This window comes from Hippoglossus hippoglossus, chromosome 15 (genome assembly GCF_009819705.1).
Source record: "Hippoglossus hippoglossus isolate fHipHip1 chromosome 15, fHipHip1.pri, whole genome shotgun sequence".
NCBI classification, from domain to species: Eukaryota; Metazoa; Chordata; class Actinopteri; order Pleuronectiformes; family Pleuronectidae; genus Hippoglossus; species Hippoglossus hippoglossus.
In genome coordinates, this window is record NC_047165.1 from 8436132 (window position 1) to 8452633 (window position 16502).

The window sequence follows — 16502 nt, forward strand, 5'->3', positions numbered from 1 at the left end:
GGTAAACCTTTCATGGCAGGAAGTGTTATATTTATTTACTGTTATAGAAACAAGATTGGGGTTTTCCACCCTGCAGTGCTGCTCTGTATCTTTCTCTCTCTGTACTGTGAAAAGATGACGGACAACTCTTCAGTTGACCCTGAATGGTGATGTTAAACGGGATTGATTGAACATCAGCAGGACGATGAAGAGCGATCGTACAGAACAGGGGCAGCTGCCACCACTCACACGGCCGCGCTGTAAATTAGACACTTACTCTGCGACTGTTCTCAATTAAAGGGCAGTAAAATTAAGAGAAGGTCTTTACTGTGCTCAGCTGGTCAAAGTGACTTCATAGATAAAAACACAGTTTCACAGGCTGTGGGGCATAAATCAACAGTGAACACGGAGCTGGTGGGCGCTCTGCACTCACCCCATGTTCGTTGCACTTGCCGGAGCACTCGTGCACGCCGAAGACGCTGACGTTCTGACACTGTCGGTTCAGGCACACCTGTGAGAGGATTCAACGGTCATCATTCAACAGGTGAACACAAAAAGGAAGTGGTACAGTTCTATGGCACAGCTGGAGGACATCTGTCTGGCATGGGCACTGTGTTAGTGTCTGTGCCACTGCACCATTACATGTGCACAATTGGTGTCTGCTGCACATTATCTCAATGTTAAAATGTGCCTACATATAACATTTACCTGGTTTATATGAGCCTATAACAGACAATTAAAAAAAAACTTTTATTTTACAGAATAAACAATGTAGAAAAGATTAATGTTAATTAAATTGATCAACTCTAACAGACAGTTTTCTGTTACAGCAGAACTGAGCACAGACCTTGTGACCTCACCCAGAGCTCACTTAACAGAAAAGGTCCTGATGTGTGGTGGGTGGCATATGGAAGGAGAAAAGCTGAGAGGGACCTAATGAAATAACCAGTTGCCATAAGGGTCTTTCCGGCATTAAGAAAGATTTGCAGTGCACGTATGGATCACTGGATTCACTCAGGAGGTAATTCCATTAGGCTTCTCTGTAGGAACGGCTTGTGTCCTGGCTCTGTGCTGCACCAGTCTGCTGCTCAGTGTCTGACGGAAGATTATTGTTCATGTAGTTGTCAGTGTTTTGGGATGTTTTAAGAACAAATAACATGTCTGCATCCTAAGGTTACAGAGCAGTAAACAACAAGCTAACCACTAAAATCTGAAAATTTGAATATTTATCCACCGATAAATCAGCCAATATTTATTTTTACTAAATGGCAATGGTTTTTAAGATGTTGTTCTCAAACTCTTATAGGCTTGAAATTTACAATTAATTGTATCATGAATAAAAAACCCTAATACAGCCAAATACATAGAACTTATATTTAAAAAACAACAACATATTTTTAACATCAAATAATAACAAAAATACATATATTTTCTGCATTGTAAAAACGAATGATAATTATAACAAACAATAAACTAAATAATGTTACCACTTCAAAAATCCAAAGTTTTTCAGCATTGTTTATTCTCTGAAGTAACGTTTTCATGACAGCAAACTTACCCGTATGTCTGTGATAAGAATATTACATAATATACAGATTACTCACCATGCCGTCTCCACACTTTGTCCCAGCAAGGACCAGTCCAGGGTCGGGCATGTCGTCCCCCAGGTAGACGTGGGTCCCTCGACACAGAATCCGTCCTCCTTCTTGCAGCGGGATGTTGGTCTCGATGGAAACAGCGTTGGTTCCGATCACTGGCCGATTAGCTCCTCCCTGACACTGGATCTTACCGCACTTTGCATCCCTGCATACAACACACAAGACAACATTGAAAAACATTGAAAAACACACAGTAGAACACTTAAAAAAAAGACCTATAAATGACGAAGACAAGTAACTGTAGAGAAAGATGAAGAGAGCTGCAGCGTTTCAGTCCTCCGGTCATTAAAGCAATTACATCAATTAACAAAGAGCTTGATTACAGAATTCACCCATAGGGAGAAGATCCTTAGAACAATTAGCCGACAAGAATAGCACAAAATGATCCATGAATACTTTCTTACGCTCTAATTAGCTACTATCTTGCTCAAATTACATTTTCCACCCGTGTAAACTTTTGTTTGAAGACCACATGTCAGATTCCACAACGTAATGATGATTGCTAATGACGCCACTTCAGCTAATCAGTTGTGTTTTGCTCAGTAATTTCTCTGAACCTCCAACTGCATCGGTGCAGCTGCAGTGTCGCACCTCGCGTCACATTTGGCAAAGGAGCCCTTGGAGTCCTTCCCGCAGTTCCCGTAAGGATCCCCTGCCGAGTTGACTCGCTGGAAGCAGATCCCAGGGGCAGGCTTAGCACCTGCACACGAACACAAACAAGGAAAAACACAACCATCAAGCCAAGGATATAATAAATAACAGTGAAGACTATTTACACAGTCCCACTTATTAGTCGCTGATGATGTACCTGGTCCCCACAGGGTGATGCACTGCTGCTCATGAGTCTGGCAGATGCCATTGTAGCAGTAGCCTTCAACGACGTGGCAGGCGTGTCCATCGTGCAGGTAAACGTTGGCGGGGCAGTGAGGGTTGGCTCCGGTGCAGAACTCAGGCAGGTCACAGGAGTTGCTGGACTCTCGACACAGGGTGCCAGCCAGCTTGAGCTGGACACACACACAGTTCAGTGGCGTTAAGCGACAAAGCAGTTAAAGTAATTTTGAAAGACTTTAGAGAAGATATATACTGTATCAGTTGACTGGCTTTTAATTTGTATTTACTCAAATCCTCAATGTTAAATGTTTTGCTGGATGTTTCTACTTTGCAAAGATGAATTTTCAAACGTGGATTTTCCTCGTAAAACAAAAGAAAAAAAATATCAATGTGCATACTTGTATTTGTGTTTGTCTGCATACTAAACCTTGTGTTGTTCTGGTCTCTGGTCAAAAATAACTTCATATTTGCTAAAACTGTCACAGTAATCTGACCGTAGAACATGAGAAAGATAACCTTGGAGAAAAGTCTGGCTCCTCTGGTTCCCCCTACAGCTCATATTGTAATTCAGAGGAATCCAACGTTACCATTACTAACGTGACCTTGTTTTCAGGGGGCTACAGAGATAGTTTTGGAGAAAGAAATGGAGAATTCCAGGCTAATTTTCAGTAATTATACACATACAGCAAAGAAACATTGACAACATGAGGCTCTAGCTTCAGTGGAATATTGTTCGCAACTGTCTCAAGCTGCAAAGTCAAACATGTTTGCCCTGAAGATTAGAGCTGAAACATTTTAAGGACGCGAGTGAACTCAATGCGTTTAATCATCTTCGACAGAAAGGACATACATCTGAGAAGATAAAGGATTTTCATATCAAAGCTAAAACCGCTGATAACTCGATAAAAAGCAACTTTAGGCAATCCAACTTTCCCTCGATTGAAACCTTGGGTTTTGAGATAATACATACAAAGTTTGAATGGGCCGACCTTAAAGAGTAAATTAGACACGAGGACACACTATTATGAGTTTCTTAATAACCTACCAGAGAGTATAAACAGAGATTCAGAAAGTTTCAGGCCTTGTACGTGAGTTTTATAATGAAAAACCTCCATCACTCAAGAAAAAAGGTTTAAAGATACAATTACATTTTTTTTCCAGTTATCAAAAGTTTGTAAGTGCATTCAAATTGGGAAAAAGAAGATCCAAAAGTTGAAGGACAATGTATGAGTCAGACCAGCATGAGAAGTCTTACCTTGCAGTCGTCACAGCATTGTCCGTGGGCGCACACGGCGTCTCCCTTCAGGGTGCATGTGGTGGCGTTGCAGCATGGGTTCATGCATTCCTGGGACGAGGGAAGGAAAACAAATCAGTGAACAACATGTGGACCTGATCAGCGCGTCAGAAGATTCGCTGCCAGTTGTTCCCGGTCAGATCAAGACCTCCGGGTCAAGGGGGGGGCACACTTCCCGTCCGAGGATTCGCGACGTACTTCCCGCTGACCTGAAGACCTCTGAGCGGAGACAAGTTAACTGAAGCTCATGTGTTCTGGATTTAGGAGTTCTCCAGACCTCTGCACTTCTGACCCCAGCAGGGCCAAGGAAGTGGCAGCCGTGAGGCAGACGGAGCGGATGCAGGAGCATTTCAAGGGACTTCCCCAACAGAAGGGACCTGGGGGCCCACATGAGTCCAAACCACATCATTCAACGATTATTTCCCTTTCAAAATGATAAACAAAGTGCATACACATAATGAATAGTTAAGTAGTAGACTTTAAGTGCAAAGTTTTAACACCATCCCGGGCACCATATACACACATATTTAGGGTATTTTAGACTTTAGCCAAAAGCTTTTTGCAGAAAGATAGTAGCCTGGGGCATCGTTTGGGGTTTTCAGACTGACTGTTCTCCATCAGAGAATTTAAGGGGGTCCTCATAAACTTGTCACTGCTATGGACTAATGTAATGAACTGTTCTCAGGGGCCCCCCTCTCACCTCAAATTGCTTCCTTTGCCTACCCTGTGAGGACAGACCTGAGCGAACGATAAGAATCAGGGGTAACAGGTGGAAGTGTGTGTGTGAGTTAAAATCTCTGATATGATGTGGAGAGATTTGGCAGCGTTTGACTATTAGAGAATAACGGAGCAGGTCTAAAAGGCCTTAAGAGGAGAAGATTGTAGCCACTTTACCACAACGACAAGATCATCTGGCTGCTGGCAAAAATCGACAGGAGCCCGGAGGACACGTAAAGAGACGACAAAATGGGAATGAGGCTGTAAAAGACTTCACAGAGGTGTCGAGATGTTTTTAATTTGATGCCAAAAACACATCAGCTTTGTTTTCCAGGTAGTGTCACGCATTGCATCATGGAAAAAATGAACTCCCAGTATCATTTATCTTCTCTCAACGTGGCGGCTCACGCCCGTGTGGCTCTAAGGTGATGACAGGACGTGTTCAAGTGTGGGAACTGGAGAACGCTGGATTGCTGGATTGTCTAATTCTCAGTTGATGTGTGGTTTTATGAGTCTGGCTGTTTACCTCTCGGCTCTGACGTAAGCGTTTTGTTTGGAGAGGAGAGAAAAGGTTGCTTTCATCTCTCTGTCTAAGTGGGCCGGCAGATCAAAGGAGCAAACCCTCTGTGGTGACGCTACGGAGGTTATGGGGGGGCAAGCTGGCAGGGATGGAGCTGGCAGATGTAATTTATGCAGCCGGTTCGTTTGTTTTCTAAAACACAATAACTGCACTAAAAACTACCTTGATTTGCCTCTAAAATTATGGAGTGGGTGGCCATGATAGTTGTAAATAATCAAACATATCGTTGAGTGAGTCAGGTTTAAAGAGTTCGTTCACCTTAATTACAAAAATAACAAGAATAGAACAAAAACATAAACAATGCTCCAGGTAATCAGTCGTGAGGACTGACTCAGATCGCTGGTTTCTATCAGGATCTGGTTTCCTGCTGGTGAACAAAACTTTTATCAAACCTTTTCTCTCTACTTGTTCGTTCAGTTGTTTGAGGATAATTAAGGCCGACGCTGACCCTCGTTGTCAAACGTTCAAATGACAAACATCATCCGTGGCAGGTCACATCAGCAGAGGCAAATTAATTAATAATTACTCCCTCGTGGTTGTTGCCAACGACGACCAGACAAGTTGCAGGAAATATGCTCAGGATCTCTCCTTGTGTTTCTGAGTTACTGGTGTCACTTCATCATTTTATCCAGTTTGTTTGCTAATGTTTCATAATAAACACTTTTCTCGTCCAGAAGCGTGTTTTGTGATGTCACAGTGACATTTGACTTTTGACCAGACCAATCAGTCTAATCAGTTTATAGCAAATTCCTTCAAAGCATTCCTGACACATCAGGGTCATGAAAAGGACGAATGGACGTATAAACACGTGCGTACAACTGAAAACAATTAAGCCTCCGACCACAACTGTCCAGAGCTTTAAACTAATCATATCAATATTTTAAATTTATAGATGCCATGTTCTACTTTAAGATAGCTTGTCAAAAATAAGGTGTAATATTCACTTTGTTTGACCAGCTCTTGTGTTTTCACTTTTTGTTTTATTTGATCTTTTAAGCATGGTTTTACATTGGCTTTACCTCTGGCTCCCCGCAGTCACACTCCTCTCCCTCCTCCACGTAGCCGTTGCCGCACTTCTGTCCGCCGTAGAGAACCTTGACCTCCGGCATGTTGTACAAACACATTCCCACACCTTTCTCCAGACTGGCAGCGAGGTCCTTCTTACTGCATGTGCTGAACACGGTGGGGAAGGGATACCTGCAAAGTGCATGGGAGAACAAGGTTTACTGAAATGAAAACATGAGGTTAGACATGATGTTAAAGATGAAAGAAATTTGCCCAAGACACCGATAAAACTACAAATACTACGCTGGGGTTGTGGGCCTCCTCCAACCACTGCAGTTTCAGTCTAGATACATATTTTTGCACTTATATGAGGTCACCATGACCTTTGACCAATGAATTCTAATCGATTCATCTTTGGACTACTGGTCAAATTTCAAGTATTCACCTGAAGGCAGACTTTAGAAATTTTGTTCAAGAGGCAAAAAAACCCAAGTTCGCTGTGATCTTGACCTTTGACCTTTGACCACCCAAATCTAATCAGTTGATCTACAGGTCTAAATGATTATTTGTGCTTTGTGAGGTCCCGTCAAGGTTGAACTTTGACCTTCGACCGCTGAAATGTAATCTGTTCATCCATGAGTCCAACTTAGCGTTTTCCATTACATTTGAAAAAAGTCCGTCAAGGTGTTCTTGAGATAATGTGTTCACAAGAATGAGACAGACGGACAGACAACCCCAAAACATGATGCCTCCTGTCGCTGCTGTCGCTGGTGAGGAGATATAAAAAACCCTCATGTGTGATTTAATTGTTCAGAAACCTACATGATGTGAGGATGAGTGGCCTCAATCATTCTGCTGCACCAGAACACAGACTCATACAAGAGGCTTTTCACACAAACCCGATAGTCCTACAACATTTTACGAGCTCAGGTTCAAGAGATTTTCAATCCTACTCAAAACATAAAGTAACCATTGAATGTACAGAGTAACATTTTCTCTCATTTTCAAGAGGCATATTCTGCTTATAGAGCAGGACGATTCAAACAACTTATAGAAGGAAAGAGTGTGTGAAGAGGGGTGTGTTGGATGTGGATGACGTGTGTGTGTACTTGAAACCAGGATAAAATAGCAAGCCCGAAACCACATAATTTATACTGCATTAATTTAACTGTGTGGTATCGCTTACCTGAAGTGCTGAGTAATGTCTAATTTAGTGAGGAGGGAAATTGGATTTCGTATTGAAAACGAGAAAAATGTTGAGGATGAAACTGTGCGATGTGCCAATAACAGCTGTGAAGCCCGAGGGAACGTCCTCCCGCTAGAGTGAGTCTCTGTGAGTCGCAGAACCAAGGACCAGAAATATATATGAAGAGAGGAAGAGAGAGAGACGCAGAGTAAAAATAAAAATAACAGTGGGATGTGTAGGAGAGACAATTATACACTGTAGTGACAGAAACAGACAATGAGACAAAAGGGATGGAACAACATCTAAGAAATATGAAAAATGGAAGTTTGCAGAAGGGTGGCCCTGGGCGCTAAATGACCACATAGAAGCTAAAAATGACTAAAAAGAGACAAAAAAATGTCCACAATGAGACGCAAACAGACTAAAAGAGACACAAACGGACTAAAAGAGACATAAGGTTAATACAAAGAGATGGAAAGGGAGAAATGCAAACATGGTTGGGACAGACAAATGGCAGAATCCTGGCTGTTTAACCAGTGTTAGGGCCAGAGGGGAGGCACACGGCCCCAATCAGTGACGTATGTGATCAATCTTGCTCCTGTATCGGAGGGTTGGTCTGTGTTGTCTCATAATCTGTCAATGACTTTATATTTGTAGTTTCAAATAGCTGGTAGTTATCGATAAAATGTCATATTAGAACATTTAAAGTTGCTTATTTGGCCTTCATTTATTACTGGATGAACAAAGTTTGTCAATATATCTAGATCCATGACTTTATAGGTGAGTCTTTAAGCGTTTTTTTGTCATTTTTTGAAAATAAACTTCATCTTTAAATGTTCTGGCTTCCCTGTTTGAGAAGTTTCTACACCTGCCTCTGTGCTTAACCTCCTGTTAAGCCTGTGTCTGCTCCAACCTCTCCAAACACACTGATACAAACACAAACCACGGGACATACAGTACTTAACTACACAGGGTGGCAACGAAACCGACCCTCGACCTCGTGCTCTGTGGCAGCTAAGAAACACGAACAGAATCACTCAAGGACTGATACAGAAAATAACCAGGCTTCGTGGTGTAAAATGAGTCTCTCACACAGACAGGATGGAGCTTCAAAAGAGGATGTGGGGGTAAACGGGGAGCAGCGGCTGGCAGAGAGCAGCGGCAGACATGGCACAGAGACAGGCAGCTGGCATCAGATGCTTGAAGAGCTCGACTTCAGACAGAAACATGTCGCACACGTACTTATGCAGCGATAGACCGACTGGGGTCTTCAAATGCAACAGGGCGTGGAGACTTTCTGCAGCGCCTGGGGCTTGACACGGCAGATCTGTGAAAATTCAGCATGACACTGAATATGTTTGTGGAGGCTGGATTTGGACAGAGGTGTGTGTGTGTGTGTGTGTGTGTGTGTGTGTGTGTGTGTGTGTGTGTGTGTGTGTGTGTGTGTGTGTGTGTATGTGTGTGTGTGTGTGTGTGTCGTTTGCTTAAGGGGGATTTGGCTGCTGCATCTGCATGGATATTTCACTGCTGTTAGTTGACTATAGTGAAGCTCCTCCTGGGGGGACTTGAGATAAATAATGGTGGAGGCATTCAATGGGAAAGAAATCAGATTCTTTGTCCAAAAAATAAAAAGAACACAGCTTTCCCAAGAAGACAGAGAAAAACATCCCTTTCCAATTGTCACCCTCGGGTGAAACAGCCTCGTCCACTTCACTCGCGACTGTCCACCTTTGAGTGTCGGCTGCTTTCATCTCTCACGAACCAAAAGGCAATCTGTGCGACCTTGTCTGTCCCATAATCCACTTGTTGGTATTTTCTTACAAAAGTGTGAAATGCAATTCATACTTTTGTAAGAAACGAAAGGGATTAAAGTCGACAACCTTTTTTCACAGCAGCAGGAGAAGAAGCCGCTGTTTTCAATACACCTATAAAAAGACACAGCATAAATCTGCATTGAATAATGTAGGAAAAGCGCCAACGTGCCGATCCCAGTCAGCAACGGATCCACGTCTGAGGTGTGTATTATCACAGCTGAGACCACGCGGTTCCTCTGCTGTCCAGGAAATTAGCCGAGTGGAGCGTGTAGGTTTCCCTGGATAATATTAGCTTAAATCCCTGCACCCTCTCCAGGTGTACTCGGGAAATGAGTCGGTGCAACAGTTACACAAAATCTAATTAGGCAGCCCCCATTTTTTGGCTGTTGCTGCCATTTAAAGGCTAATGTGTCTTTCACATTCTGAGAAAAACACGGTGATAAAGATCGAAATCTCATCAGTGTCACTCGGTCGCGTTCATTTGTGACACTGACAGGGACTCACTGACAGGGACTCACTGACAGCAGACCCACTGACAGGGACTCAGTTAGCTGAAAAAAAATAACAGATATCTATAATTGGCCACATCAGATCTAAACAAAATCCAAAAGAACATTTTTCATTCATTGAATGTTTGAGGGACAGGATAAACAGATATTCACTCATCCCGTGTTTCCTGTCTGTTGACTTTCAGAGAGGTGGTACATGCTTCACTAGGTTTCACCATCTGCTCTCTCAGCCAACTGTTTCCATGCTTTCTCACACGATGGACAGCAAATGTAGTTGAGAATAGGAAAACTTTTTATGGGTTGTTGAATAAAGCAGAAGTCCATGAAAAGTAAAAAGTTAAAGAAAAGAACAACTCACGGCATCACAGGAAACATTTGCCATCTCCTCTACTACATTTGCCCTTCTCTGTTGGAACCATGGACTGTATTTAAAGATGGACGACATGACAGCTTCCTTTAAGTGAAGCCAAATTGTCTCAATCGCCACCTCATGGCTGGCTGCAGTAAAGGTCATGAACCTTGCCTCCTCCATGTTAGTGGATAGGACATAAACCAAACTACAAAGTCAAATAAGTTTTCTCACAGATGCTTTCTGTCATTTAAGGTCATTGTTATCACAGTGTTCATGTTTCTGATAAGCTTGGTCTTTAATTAGTTAATTGATGCTATAAACGAGGTAAAACGTCATGATTGACAACTGAGATTGACTCGCAGTTGGCGTGTATTGGTTAGCGTGGCTCAATCCCCCGATCGATACTGCACAGACTCTGGCTCCAAGTGCGCAAGATGGCAGTTTTCGTATCTCAGATATTCTTAGCTTAATTTCTTCAATAGTGAGAGGATGTGGAGACGCGTCGCCATTCTTTATATACATCTATGGTTAGAACATACCATGTGGTCTGGTGCAAAGAGGGTGACCTGGTTGTTCTAGTCTAAACTGAGCAGATGATTTACAACACAACATGACAAACAGATACAAATCTGATCATACAATTACACAGCTGCACAAACTAGACAAGGCCTTACATTAATGATTTAAAGGTTTTAGTGTTGCATCTCCTCAAAGCTGAGGGACACACAAGAGATAAGAAAAGAGGAACAGGTTGAAATATCCTTGAGTTTCCCCCTAGTTTAACTCAAGCTCCTGAAACACTGAATTCTACATTTCTCAAAACAACACTCAGAACTAATTATTGATTCTTTAATAATCAGTTTTTCAAGTGCATACTAATATAAATATAAGTGGACTGTATACACGGCACATTATGCAAATGCACTATACGACTCACCTACCTCATGTATATGAGCAACCTGTACATTAATAATCCATATTTGTTCCAGCATCTTTGCACTCTGCACCATTGTCCTCTGATCACTATTCCATCATATCTGCATATCAGGTAAATGTTTATCTCCGCCCTCGCTCAGCTATTTGCACATAGAAGTTATGTTTATTTTGTGAGCTTATTTTGTAGTCTGTTTTTTGCTGTATGTCTATTTGTGTAAGCACAAAGGAAAATAACGCAGATTCTGATTCTGAACCGCTGAAAACATCATAAAGCTTTAAATTGTTATTTTCACCGGCAGGGTTGTGCTCTTAGTGATGAATAAAATAGGTTTTATGTGTAAAATCAGTGGAGTGCCCTTTTTTATTTTAACAATGTTGGAAAGCAGGGTCCTGGCAGCTTTTAGTCACTCATAAAATGATCTTGTTCGTTCAGCCCTCAGCTCTCACTGACAGAGATACAGTCTGCTGTGCACCGGGCAGCTTTTCCTGGATCTGAAGTCATATGTGCAGCGCAGATGATTCCTGTCAGTTCAATCATCTCAGCATGTGAGGCCGGTGGGCTCGGGGGGAGAGGAAGCGTCACTCTGGATGGAGACTGAAATGGGTCCTTAATCAGCGGAGGCACTGGCCACATGAGGGCTACGATGGGCTCTCTCTCTTCATGGGCTCTCAGACCGACGTCAGACTGTCTGTGTTGCTCTCCGAGCCGCCCCGCAGACTGACATGCATTTAGTTTGAGCTGAGCCGGAGCGACACGTCTGACCTTTCAGTAAATGTTAGGCTGCAACACTGGCAGGATCCTATGGTGATTAAATATCAGGAAGGAAAAAGCAAAACACTAAATTTACAGAAAAACATTTACCCACTAGCGACCCGACTGTCTTCCATCCCCGCATTATGATATTTTGCAGCGACTCACCTCACTTGCACTGTCATATCGACAAGAAAATAACAAGGGCCACAGGCAGGTCGCACTGTCTGGACCAAGCATTCACCTCTCGGCCTCGATGTCCTGCCACAGCTCTCCACTGCGCTTCACCTTTCTTCCCGGTTTCTCATAGAGACACAGGAAAGCACTTTTGAGCTTTCTCCCCACGTTCATGTGATGCAACTCTTAGCTCAACTTCCACAAGACAACCCCCACTTTAAAATGTCCACTGTCTCTCTCCTTCAACTCATTGTTGTGGCACAAATCTCCATCTTATGGCTCATAACATGTCACCAATGTCCACGAATAATTCCGTCATTGTCATCCTTCCCTTGTTTGTCTCTCACTCTCACCTCTACCTCTCTTTGTGTTACACAGGAGAGGGGATAAAACCACGGCTCCCTCAGTCCGCCTGTCTGCATAAAGCTCCCTCTCTGCGGATTTCTCTTTGTGCCCTGGCCCTGATTGCAGCTGGCAGCGTCACTGATAATCACGTCATTTAGATGCAGCCTGTCCTCTCCTCCATTAGCAAGTCAGGCTAAGAGGATCCAAAACACAGAGTCAAACGAGCCACGCTGCTTTACAACGATGTGTTTAATATTCTCAAGGCATCTGGGCTGAGGGTCAAAGGAGGTTGCTAATATGAAAAAAAGAGAAAAACCTTGTGTAAATTCATAATTTTCACCTTTCAAGCTGGATCAGAAACTCTGGCAGATTATTTACCATGACAGACTTTGCGCTATGAGTTTAACAACACTGTGTAGAGTAAAACATGAGCACAAACATCAGTGTGATAACAACTACTTCAAACGACAGAAACCATCTTAGAGAAAAATGTATTTGACTGTTTAGTTTGGCCCACATCCCATTCACTAACACGGAGGAGGCAGATTTTATAATCTATATTGCAGCCACTTTTAGGGAGCTGTTATGTCGTCCATCTTTGTTTTCAGTCTATGGTCTAGACCTGTGATTCCCGACCGCATGATCATTGGTGGGGGTCGCCACATTGTTGTGGAGAAAAACAATAACATAAAACATTCAAAATAAAATGAAGTAATTTTAGACTGTAAAAATGGATGCTTTTTTTCTCTGTTTGTAAAAGTTATTGGTGGGATTTTTATTTTGTTAAGTTGATATCATGTTGTATTAATATATTGACGGGTTGCAACTCAAAAAAGAGTTGAGAACCACTTGTCTAGAACACAAAATGTATATCTCACCTCTGGCATCAAAAAGGAAATCCATGTAAGAACATTATTACAACTTTAAATTAGATTTTGGATTTTTTTTGCCTCTCAAATGCAGCTGTGAATAAGCTGTAAACACATGATGGGGAACGCCTGAGCAAAAAAAAATAAGCTCATTTACACATCAAGCAGCTAAATTAGCATTTAGTCAATTTTGTGGCCACCTGATGAACGTTATCCAATATTCTCTCTGTTTTTCTCCAACATCTCCTTAGGGAAATATCTGGCTCTTTAACAGCTAAATGTTCACCAGCGGTAGGTAGTGAACAGCGGGTTTATCAGAGATGAAAACAGCTGCTTGTTGCATCTGGAAAAACAAGCTGGATGAGAACCACGCTGTAAAGCTGCTGGACGTAAAAAACTAAAACAACGAGCTGGAAGACACTAAAGCCCAATGCTGAACTGCCTGATAATTCAGTAGGACATCACTGTTATTTTAATTAAGCCTGACTTTTACCTTCATGCAACTAATCCTTTAATACGAAACATAGCGATAGAGGCAGCTTTAAATGTTTCTTCCACGTGAATCAACAGACCTCCTGCCTGCAGTTGGAGTACATCTCTTCTCTTATAGATAAAGTAGGTTAATAAAAGCCGCGGTGGTAAGTGCAGTTGGATATTTGCACAGCGGTTGTCTTTTCCTAACTCCTTATGGATTTTCCTTTACAGCTTTCCTTGACCTCGTGACATTTTCCACCGGGGTCCAGGAATAGTGGTTATGAAAGATTTTCAACAACATCAATAAGAAATAAACTCCAATGACCTAATAGCAATGCTGTTGTATTGGACTCTACTTGACTGTACAGGCATTTCTAATAAATTCAGTGTATTATTTGTGAACATGTTATCTTCCTGTCTGTCTGTATTGTTTGTTGCAGGAACTGGGATTGTTCAACCAATCAATTAACTCCATTAAAATTCTACATTCGTCTTCACTGGGTTCAAACTTGCAAACAATGATCAATGCGCAATTAAAATATTAATAGTTAAATTGAAAAATATTGATATTTAGAGTCTTTGTATCAACAGAACAATTGCAAGACAAAATGTCACGGCACCGCAGCGTATGGATTTATCCTGCAACCTTTACTGAGCAAACACAGGAGCCAGTTTCACGACGAAAGGTCAGCGATGACCTCACGCAACTGTTAATCTGACTAATCTCATAATTATGCAGCAGACGGAGCTGGAGCGAGGAATCTAATAACGCTGCGACTCATTCAGGTCTGTTCTGATCAGATCAGTCATTTGTCCTCACTCTCTGCCTGACATCAGCACATATATCTCTGGCCGCTGACGTCACATCAGTTCACTGGCTGCATGTTTAAAAGCTACACTGAATAAATCCAGTGGTGCTCTGCTCCGTATGCATTATGGATTTTTTTTATTACTTAGAAATAAATGTTGTGTTATGAGAACAGCAGGATGAGATCACTGTTGCCAATGGCTGTGCAAACAAACACAGTTTACAACCCTCCCACCCCTGTACCCTCATCTTATTTATTTGTACACTAAAAAGGGTATTTAAGTTTTTCTGGAACACGACCGGAACAGGTTACAAGTGTTTCTGGCAGATTTCGAGGCATTTTGAAAGCTGTGCTCACAAGAAACCTGTGGTTTACTTCTACTGTGTATCTGCTGATTTATAAGCATAGATAATATACTGTATACCTTCATATCAGTTGACCCCTTAGACTGTTTATAAAGATGGACGACACATAAGCTTCCAAAACTAAAGTCAAAATCGTGACCGTCCCCTGGTGTCTGGCTGCAGTACATGTCATAAACTCTGCCTCCTCCATGTTAGCAGATGGGACATGGACCAATATATATATATATATATATATATATATATTTCTATTTATTTTATTTTCTATAATTTTACTCTTTCAACTAATTTAGATTTTTTATACAGATCCTTTTTGATTCTTATACCTTTTTTACTCATTTTACCTCTTTTATTCTGTTCTTTTAAATCTTTTATTTGAAAACTAATTGTTTTGAATTGAGCCTTTTGACAGAGAACTGATGTATTTTAATTTTGTCTCTGTTTTGCCGCACCTTCAATCTTCCTCTGTTTATGAAAGGTGCTTTATAAATAAAACTGCCTTGCCTTGATATTCGGGGGTTCGAATCCTACAACTATACAGTATATCCAGTGATTGTAGTGTTTAACATAAACATCCATAAACAATCTTGACATAAATTAGATTTTTCCTTTTGCTGTCACTTGAATTGCTTAAGATGTGGGCACCAACAGTCACATGTTCTGTCTCCGTGTGCGGCGGTAGGGTTTTGTTGAACAGGTGTTTTTAATACACATGTGGCAGAGTTTCTGATCCCGACCTCCTGACAGCCATGATCACAGCTAACCTCGCTGACGTTGTGGGTTTGCTCGACGACTGATTCTCTCCAAATGGAAAAAGCCTCCACCACCATCTCATAAACACTGGCTCGAGGATGTAATGACACATTTCAAACTCAAACATGTACTGTGAGCATAGTGTAAAGTTTTATGAGCTGTGGCGACCTTTTCTTTTCTCAAAATTGGACAAATCCCCATTAACATGCATGGTTAAACCCTCATTGATGTGATTATGTGTGTGGGAAAGATGTTGACTGGGGTTGATGTGTGGTGGTGCTGATGTGTGTGTGTGTGTGAGCTGTTTCCTTTTTGTTTGTTTGCATTTTGAAAACTCAATAAATTATTTCAACAAGACAACTGTGTCTTTCTCCTCTCTCTTCTTCCTCTTCCTCTTCTTCAGAGCGTTGCGGAATTTACCCTGAACACATTCATCTGTGGCTTGAGGGACTCACCATCAGACAAACCCGACTGGCACCGGACCAAGGGTGAAATCTGGTATTGCGCTCTGGGTTCGCCTTATCTGCTCGCTGTTTACTAACAGTCACAGAGTCCATCACTCGCAGCAGCACTGTTATCTCAGCGACCCAGGCAACACGAGCAGAATACCAGAGCAGCTGCTTTAGTCGCAGGCCAATGTCTGTGTGTGTGTGTGTGTGTGTGTGTGTGTGTGTGTGTGTGTGTGTGTGTGTGTGTGTGTGTGCGTCCTCTTTCAAACAATAACACATAAACAATGGAGCAACGTGTACAGATGAAAATGATCAGAACTGTGCAGCTGTTTGCGCTTGATTAATCTTTTTTTTGGGCTGTTCAGGTGCAGAAGAAGTCAAACCTTTATTCCTAAACAATTAAATCCTGTAGCTGCGTGAAACAAGGCTTTTAAAGGGTAATTGTTTAATGGCTGTTAATTAACAGGCACACAAGATATAATATGTAACAATTCTTCATTAAAATATCTAAAAGCAACTAATCCTATGATTGCTGAATTGTGTACTTATATTATCCCAAATGTTTCCAACAATGATAAAATTCAGAGAAATACACAATTTTATTTAAGGTAACGGGACATTTCATTTTGGTTGCATTTTTAATTGGGCCATA

General features: G+C 41.8%; 1 protein-coding gene across 2 annotated transcripts in view; it reads right to left on the reverse strand.

Annotated features, from left to right (window-relative positions):
- adam12 (ADAM metallopeptidase domain 12) overlaps positions 1–16502 on the reverse strand; it is an 80934-nt gene that overhangs the window by 13838 nt on the left and 50594 nt on the right. For both annotated transcript variants that reach the window (XM_034608884.1, XM_034608885.1), the window contains exons 12-17: positions 6079–6256; positions 3724–3813; positions 2446–2641; positions 2229–2337; positions 1584–1782; positions 413–490 (exon numbers count right to left, since the gene is read on the reverse strand). In XM_034608884.1, coding sequence (XP_034464775.1) covers positions 413–490; positions 1584–1782; positions 2229–2337; positions 2446–2641; positions 3724–3813; positions 6079–6256 — 850 coding nt within the window. The remainder of the gene's footprint in view (positions 1–412; positions 491–1583; positions 1783–2228; positions 2338–2445; positions 2642–3723; positions 3814–6078; positions 6257–16502) is intronic.